This window comes from Scylla paramamosain, chromosome 15, assembly GCF_035594125.1.
Source record: "Scylla paramamosain isolate STU-SP2022 chromosome 15, ASM3559412v1, whole genome shotgun sequence".
Taxonomy (NCBI): domain Eukaryota; kingdom Metazoa; phylum Arthropoda; class Malacostraca; order Decapoda; family Portunidae; genus Scylla; species Scylla paramamosain.
This window is the reverse complement of record NC_087165.1, coordinates 15334201-15343511: the sequence shown is the minus strand read 5'-3', so window position 1 is coordinate 15343511 and position 9311 is coordinate 15334201. Positions and strand designations below refer to the sequence as shown.

Genomic DNA, 9311 nt, shown 5'->3' with positions numbered 1-9311 from the left:
ACATGCGAATCTGACATGAGAGAGAGAGAGAGAGAGAGAGAGAGAGAGAGAGAGAGAGAGAGAGAGAGAGAGAGAGAGAGAGAGAGAGAGAGAGAGATACGTGCCTATAGTGTTTATAGTGTTCACTGCACAAGGGGCGAAGTGGTCAGGTCTTACGTATCTTTTCCAGCTTTCATAAGGACTGTTTTCAAAAGCCACGGGTAATAATTAGTCCCATTAGTCTTGATGATGTAGAATACTTGTTAAGTCATCAGAATCATGAAAGCATTTCTGAAAGCTCATAATAAGATCCACTAAAGTCTTTTATGAAAGTAGCCGAGAACATTTGAGTCAAAACATTTGAGAATACCATTCCAGTCTAAAATGGACAGTGATCTCCAGCTGCGGAGGATCAACTACATCTCGAACAGAAGGAGAAGTATTTGCTTTATTAACGTTTAGAAGTAAAACTTCAAGTTAAGAGCAGAAATAAATAAGTAAGAAGTGAGGTTCTTTCCTGCCCGTCCCATGACGTGGATGTAAAAGAGCAGTCAGATGCCATGAGAACCTACAATCAAGTAAATGTTAAGGATGACACATTTCTCGAGGTGTCCTGTCAAGCAGTGGTAGTAGTGAAGGCAGTGATGACGGTGGCCTTTGATGCTGGGGTAAGTGACTGGGTATCCTCTGCGTTCGGACGAGGCATACATAAGGAAAATATTTGATCCATAAAATTTATTTTGTTTGTATCCTTTTGCTGAAGTCACTCATTGATCTACTGCTAAAATTCATTAACATAAAAAACAACGCAATACTAGGAAAACTTCGATGCTTGGGCAGCATGAACAAGTCTGGAGGGAAAGAGATAGGGCGAGTCCGCCGGATGTAAAGCTAAGACGACAGTATCCCTCCTTGGCCGTGAGGAGGATGAGTCAGTCAACCTGACACCCTATTCACTCCCGCAGACACAGACTACAGGCGGTGACTGTGCCCGAGCTGCGCGGGTCAGCATCCTTAGTGTAAACGTCGTCATCGTGCTACACTTCAACAATACCTTCTTTGCCTTCTTTTTTTTTTTTCCTATTTCTTTATTTCCCACATTCATAATTTTCTCCATGTCGTCCCATTCATTTTATCATCTCGACGTAACAGGAGCCAAGACCCTGCTGGCACGTGCTCTCATTTGTTTCGTTCCTTTGTAGCACGGCATGAGTGATCCTTTTCTCCTTATGTCAGCGGACTGTTGGTTTTCTGCGATCATCGTTCTTAGGCTGATGGACCCGTCTGATATCGACATTAGAATTTTTAAATGCACACGACTTAAGATACTCTTTCGAAAGTACAGTAAAATCCCTCTTATCCGGCATCAACGGGACCGCCAACATGCCGGATACTTGAATAGAAGTGAAATTATGTCCACAATCACCACCCTACACTCACGCATCTTACCATAACAAAGATCAGCTGATCTTAATCAGCAGCTGATCTGATCAGCTGCTTAAGTGTAAGCACAACACGCTTCCTCTTTTCTACAACTTTAGGCATGATGAAGGCGTCAGGCGATAAACAGTGCACACGCGGGACTGAGTCACTGAGTAAACACAGTGCAGTGGGCCGCGGGTGGCGCGAAGCAGTGCGCTCTGGTGGCGAGGGGACAAAGTATGCCTCGCGCGGGAATTTTAATCGATTTTATGAGTACACATTGATTTTTTATTGATTTTAAGGCTCGGGGGAAAATGTGCCGGATACTTGAAGCTGCCGGATACTCGGATGCCGGATGAGAAGGATTTTACTGTATTCCTGACACAGCCTGTGATGCACAGCCTGTGTATATCGTATAGATGAACAAGAACCCTCAGTGCTGATCGCCCTTTTTACCATTATCAAGAACAGCTCAGATCTTTTTTTTTTCTCTGTATTAGCTGAAATTCTTTGGCGATCCCTCTCTGCTTGCACAACAACTTCAGGTGATGAACGATGCGATCTCCTACGGTTACGGTAGAGGCCTCAGACTTGACCACAATAGTTTGCTGGTGATGCTCAGGACAACAGGGCTAATGGTTCTTACTATTATACACACCACCTTTAATTTCGAGTTTGAAAGTACCGCATACTACCTAGTGCAAAAGCATTATGGACGAAAGTGGGCGCTCGTCCATAAGGTATAATTCTTTTCTATCTCCATGGTTGAAATCTAGTCTGACCGTGATGGCAGCGCCTCACTGTCTGCCGTGAGAAGGATCAAACAAGCGCCCTAACACCGTTAGATAAACAAGATGATTATGTATTTTAGTATAAACATAACCATCTTGCAACACATTCTTTTCTATCTTCTCTGGTCATCTTCACCTTATCAGTTTTTTTCCTTCATTGCTCTCCTTGCCTCTTCTCACTTTCATTCTGCAGGCGACACACACACACACACACACACACACACACACACACACACACACACACACACACACACACACACACACACATCTCAAGTAAAAAAAAATAAATGCTTAGCAGAGTTGGTAGTCAGGTTGGTCGTACCGAAAGTATAGAAAAGTGCGAGGATCCGGTAAATTATCTCTATAAAATAAGTAAATAGATAAAATAGATAAAGATTCATCATTACCTGCGTAGTCAACTAAGATCATTTTGTCTGGTGAAGAAAGTTAGTTAAGTTTCCCTTGAATCAAACGCGCTTATTTTCTTCAGAAAGAAGATGGGATCCTGCAGGTGAGGCTGAAGAGCGTGATGATGGGGTCTCTGCTGCACATGGCGACGCATCTGCCTGACAGCTCATGGGTTACTCTCAGGATCCTTGCTCACAACAAGAAGCTGGAAATGAAGATAGAGAGTGAAACTCCCTCTGTCAAGTATTCCACCAGCGCTATGGCGAGCACCACTCATCACCAGAATGTCAACAAAGTGTCCTGCCACGGCGAAGGATGTGCCTCTTACATTGACCTCAAGTGTCGCTATAGTGACAGTAAGTATCCAGCAACATCCCTTTCTGGAATGTTATTGTAATGCTAGCGAGACTTGACGCTCTGGTTAGTGTTTATAAATTTTAATGATCATATTCTGTACTCCAGGCAAGAGTAACCATACCGAACCCCACAAGCCAGAATCCATCACCACCACCTCAGACAAGAAAGTGTACTACTGGGTGTTCTATGTGGTGGTGTCGCTCCTGGTGTTGGCGTGCCTTCTTTTCCTCACCTGGCGGAACGAACGGCAGAAATTCAGGATGCGGTGGTGGAGACACTCTCAGACTGTTAGGAGGATGACCTCATTATCCGTACAGGAAGAAGATTCACATCAGGCCGAGGGGACAAATGAAACGGGGGAGTGGCGATCAGGGACCAACCTGGCAATCTCCAACCCAGCATACGACAAACGTGGCGACAGTGATTAGACCGCCGGCCAGTCATACGCACACCGGCATCGCCAGAGTCTCAGAGAAGATAATAAGATAAAAGATGATGACTTACATGTTATTCAAATATAAACTTTTAGATATATGACCACCACTCATGAAGTGAACGCTTGATGGCACTGTGCAGGTGCATCCTTCGCATGGCCATATTTGATTGTTGCATTTATTACATTGGCATGATTGTTCTTATTCCAAGCTATTTTTCCTCCTTAAAACACTGTAACAAATAAGTTCTTAAGGGAATTCAGTCGAGGCGCATTTCCGGATCTGTCAACGTTCACCGTCAGGCATCGTGCCCCGCCTGCTTCTGACGCGTCCTCGCAGTGTTGTGATGGAAGGATGAAACGATGACGAAATGAGTACAGAGAGAGAGAGAGAGAGAGAGAGAGAGAGAGAGAGAGAGAGAGAGAGAGAGAGAGAGAGAGAGAGAGATTAAGAGGTGATAACTTTGAACCCGTAACTGATGCTTCATTCCTCAGTGCCAGGTGGTGGTGATCAGGCCTTCTCTCGTATTTAGACCAATGAGGCATGACATATGGCAGGTAATGCACTGCCTTGTTAAATGATAGTTGTTGGGTGTAATGCTGGATGTCGTTGTTAATTATTTTATTTTATATATCCATAGGAGAAAATATGAACACTCGCAGCCAAAAATCAGTCAACTTACAATCCTCTGACTTACTAAAAATCTATTACTTGTCAGGTTTGGAAGGTGCGTGTCAGCAGATCAGAGGAATTAACTGTTTCACTACTCATGACAGTAGACCATTTGTTATCATATTTGAGTAACTCTAGATGAATTTACTGAGCAGGAATGAAAGTGCAAGTGCTGAGAGGTTGCAGGTTTTCGAGCACGCCTTTTGATGTCAGTTGTCCTTCGAAGGTCTATACTGAATTTGCGCCAAGGCATTCTGTACTGAGCGTGAGAAGGAGCCATCATAGCCAGAGAGTTTCAGATGAAGGGAAAGAAAAAAAATCATGACTAAGGGAAAAAATAATAGATTCTTAGCAGATCGGAGGACTAAATATTGATGAGGAACATGTAAACTGATTAGATGACTTAAGGTGAAAGGAAAATAAAAGCCAGTTAGCCTGTTAGAAGAATGAGAATTGAGAAAAAACGCAAAACACGAGGGAAGCGAGTGAGGCAAAACGAACCACTATTGATGACTTGTTAGGTCCTTGTGCAATTTATACAATGCAAATGACCCCATTCTTACGCATTCCAGCGACTTATCTCGTCTACTTTTAACACGCTGTAGTGGAAGTTAGTGAGGTTTTCAAAAGTCTTTTCATGATCTGAGTGATAGTTTAACAAGAATTCCACACCTGAATGGAATATCAACATTAACAAGATCCTGACTAATCATCCATATGACTTTTGTAGAATAGTCCTTATGAGATCCCAAACTGTTTCAAAATGCAGGTCATAGCTGTGTGTGAGTGAATAGTGTTAAGATGTAGTACTCTATGTATCATTACTTATCTGAGCTCCTTGCCCTCCTTCCTCGTCCGAGCTCTATTTATTATGTAGTGAGTGTGTGTGTGACAAATGAGCGGAATGTAGCAGTGAGAGGAAACGAGATGAAGCTGCAGCTTTTAATTACTTCAACTTTTCGGTTGTTCACCCTCTGGAGAAAGCGAGAATCGTGACGTGAGAATAATTACATCACCCTCATGAACAAACTGACGTGGCTATCTTACGCGAATTCTGAATTTTTACTCTGATGAACTCTTCACGTGGAGCAAATATCGGTACAGGTACATACCGTCATACCGTCTAGCGTGTGAATTGTAAAAAAAAAATCCGCCCTAACTTCTCTGCCTCGTATAAGAAATTGAGAAAATGAGGCAGTTTCTCATATGTTACACCCATCCGAAAAAAAAAAGGGGGGGGTGGCGAAAATCTACACATTCAGTTTGTTTCTGAAGGTGACGATAATGAACTATTTCTCTCTAGTCCAAATCCGCCATAACTTTTCTGCCTTTCATAAGAAGTTGAGAAAATGAGACGGTTTTTCATATAGGTCCCTCCGCACTACCTCAAAAAAAAAAAAGTCGAAAAATTAATCAGGCTGTTTATTTCCTTCTGCCACTATATTCCAGCTTGTTTATGATAGTATGATATTTATTTCTAGTGTTGACAATGAAGATCTGTGCTGTCACTATTACCTCCTCGTAGTTTAGCTCATAGCTTTCTTTATACTCATATACTCATACTGTTTGATACTGAAACTCCTAAATGTTGGTAATTGTGTGTTTTTTGACAAATAAATAAGAAAATGTACTAATTATTATGTTCAAATTTTTCTCCTTATGTATCGTTATATTTTTCCCTCTCCTCTTCCTCCTCCTCCTCCTCCTCCTCCTCCTCCTCACCATCATCATCATCATCATCATCATCCGTCTATCCGTACGTATGATTCCGCATTACTTTTCGTCCCAGGACTTACGCACGACTCCAGGTGTCTGATCCGTATGCCAGGACAGGTACTATAATGCACTGGTAGCTCTCCCTTCCCTTCAGCAACTGCAGGAGATCACTTTTCATGGCACTGCTTTCTTTACCTTAAGCCCTTCATACCAACACCACCACCACTTCTTCTTCTTCTTCTTCTTCTTCTTCTTCTTCTTCTTCTATATAGGTTACTGAACACTGTCAGCCAAGTTAGGGTCTGGTGGCTCCTGTCTGGGATATACTATAATAGTGTTTTCCTGTCAAAATGGGACTTCTCTCGGATGTTGAGAGAGAGAGAGAGAGAGAGAGAGAGAGAGAGAGGGGGAGGGAGAATAATGGTATCATGATGTCGGTTTCCCTTGGATAAGGTTGTGATATCACTGTCTGCCATGCACGCTCCTCTCACCTCCCCGTGTATACTTCGCCTCGACACCCTCAGCTCACTTATGTTCGATGCGTCTACTCGAGAGATGAAGCGAATGAGCAGGATGTAAACTGGCGGGATCATTACAGTATTTTTTCCTTATTCTGATCTTATCGCAGTCTCCTTTCTTCAGAAGGTTGGCCTCACGCTTGCCTCTCTTTGTTTGTTTGCAGGTATTATTGCAGTCAGGTGAGTGACAGCAAAAACCATGCTTTGTTCACTGGCCAGGTTTCTTATCGGTGTTTCCGTCCCTGTGAGATAGGATGGAGATAACCCGAAAGTAATGAGATGAAAGAAGAATAAAAAAAATATCATTACCGGTAAATGAATAAATAAATAAATAAATGAATAAATATATATATATATATATATATATATATATATATATATATATATATATATATATATATATATATATATATATATATATATATATATATATATATATATATATATATATATATATATATATATATATATATATATATATATATATATATATATATTCTCTCTCTCTTTCTCTCTCTCTTTCTCTCTCTCTCTCTCTCTCTCTCTGAGGGGGTAGGAGGAAGGACAGACTTATACTTTTTCTCCTACATTATTGGATGGCCACTGGCGTGTGTCAAACAAGCAATACCAGCCTGTCTCCACCCTTGTTGTGTCGACCTCGAGTGAGTCCTGCTCGCTTAACATGTCATGGACAAGTGTCTTCAGCTTGTGTGTTATGTTCGACCAACCGTCCTTTCTTTAGCCATCTGTGTTTCTCTGGCTGGAAGTCTCCACCATTTCAGAATGACAGAATTCACATTGACTTGTCCCCAGCAGTCGTGCCCCTCCCTGTCTTCACACCTGCGACTGTTTGAGCAACTTTGATTTTCAGTAAAGTAAAGAGACGTTGTGTGCAAACTCATGTAGACTTACTAATGTATTTAGTCACCTTATCATCATGGAGAAAATAAAACTATCGTTATTGGCCCTCTGTTAGTCAACAGTCCCTGGCTGGCAATCTTGTTTGGAAGAGGACAGTGTCACGTTATCCGTTGTCAGAAGTCTGTTCCTGGTGAGGCCCTGATATATGGACCACTCATATTTCTCCTGCACGACAAAATAATGCATCCATCCTTCTTTATTCTTTACCATATTTCTCTAAGTGACAATTATTCTCACTAAAAACAAATAGAAAAGAAATGCATCATTACTGTTGACGTTAGCGCCACCACGGAGGTCAGCACCTTGCGCGGCACCACCTGTGCTTTCAGGAGAGGACTGTTACCGCACATCCTGCTGTCATAAATGCCTCATCAGCCTAATCAGCCTGGGTACAGACAACCATCCAGCGCCTCCCATCGCTCTCCAAGATGGTAAACCTGCCAAGTTACTCGGTCAGAGATGACTTCACCTAGAGGGTCCCCAGCTACACCGAGCCCTCATCCACCGCCTGTCCCCTCCACTCATTCCACAAGGTGAGACCATCACGTCTCTTTCTTCCTGTTATAACAGATATTCAAGATCCCATCCGTCCCTTTTAAACTTACAGCTGTCTGATTTATACAAGTCTGAACTTAATCGCACAGGCCAGCCCGGTGACGGAGACATCTTCCTTGTGTCAACCAAGGGAAAAATGTTCACCATAACCACTATGTCCATCCCTCTCAGTAGCCTTGGATTATCATATACTAGAGCGTCCCATCACCATCCTCGACTCGTAAAAGCTACATCAAAGTCAAATCGGAATTCTTTACTATAAATCTGAATGCACTGTACGCACTGCGGTCTGGTCTGGCCGCGTGGAATGATGACAGGTCACGCACTTCACACACCACTGTATTTTTTTGGACTCTTCTTAATCATCATCCCCGCAACTTGCCAATCAGCTGCCGCAATGGTCATTTACGCCACCACCTCCACCAAGACCACGGTTAACGATACAACAATTACCTCGCAAACTCACTTTTATATATGCAATTTGCAGTACAACAGACTCAGCAAGCGAATGATATCCAACAAGATGATATTCTATGCTTCAATATTTACTAGTTGAAAAAAAACAAAAAAACATTTGATTACACGTATCGATGCTTTAGGCTTGTGATCTCGTATGACTTGGATTGGATCACGCTCTAATTACATTCACAGCCAATATCTATTAGCTAATTTGTAGTTTTCGTTTACCTATAAAAGTCATATAGCTTCATAATGAATGTTTATACTTCTCTTTGATTAATGTTTACTTCTCTTTTACTTTTCTACCACTATATACTATTACTACTACTACTACTACAACTATCACACACACACACACACACACACACACACACACACACACATACACACACACACACACACACACACACACACACACACACACACACACACGTTATTGTTATTATTATCATTATTATTATTATTATTATTATTATTATTATTATTAGTAGTAGTAGTAGTAGTAGTAGTAGTAGTAGTAGTAGTAGTAGTAGTAGTAGTAGTAGTAGTAGTAGTAGCAGTAGAAATAGTAGTAGCAGTAGTGATAGTAGTAGCAGTAGTAGTAGTAGTAGTAGTAGTAGGCCTGTTTACCCATTTATCAAATTTGAAGTTCCCACTTATGAATGAGAGAGAGAGAGAGAGAGAGAGAGAGAGAGAGAGAGAGAGAGAGAGAGAGAGAGAGAGAGAGAGAGAGAGAGAGAGAGAGAGAGAGAGAGGTAGTTAGTGTACACACAAATACTCATACATACCGTTCCTAAAGTGACATGAACTACAGTAAAATAGTCCATTACAATTTTTATGAAGCGTGCAGTAATAGTAATAGGTGGGGCGTCGCTTTGGTGGCAGCCCTGTGACATGGAGAGAGTTAGCGGTTGGCAAGCTTGTGAAAGGTAGAGGGAGGGAGAGAGAGAGAGAGAGAGAGAGAGGTGGGAGAGGAGGAGGACCAGGGAGGAGAGAGTGCGGCTCAGCTGCGGCTGGCAGCCTGGCGGCGCGGCTGCCAGCCTGCCACCACCTCTTCAGTGTGTAAAGATGGGGTGTGA

General features: G+C 42.2%; 1 protein-coding gene across 1 annotated transcript in view; it reads left to right on the top strand.

The window, feature by feature from the left end:
- The window catches only part of LOC135107512 (uncharacterized), a 7700-nt gene extending 2002 nt beyond the window's left edge, over positions 1 to 5698 (top strand). Inside the window, exons 3-4 of the mRNA XM_064017473.1 lie at positions 2683 to 2956; positions 3063 to 5698. Of these exons, the coding sequence (XP_063873543.1) occupies positions 2683 to 2956; positions 3063 to 3385 (597 nt within the window). The 3' untranslated portion in view covers positions 3386 to 5698. The remainder of the gene's footprint in view (positions 1 to 2682; positions 2957 to 3062) is intronic.
- Positions 5699 to 9311: the final 3613 nt, after the last annotated feature.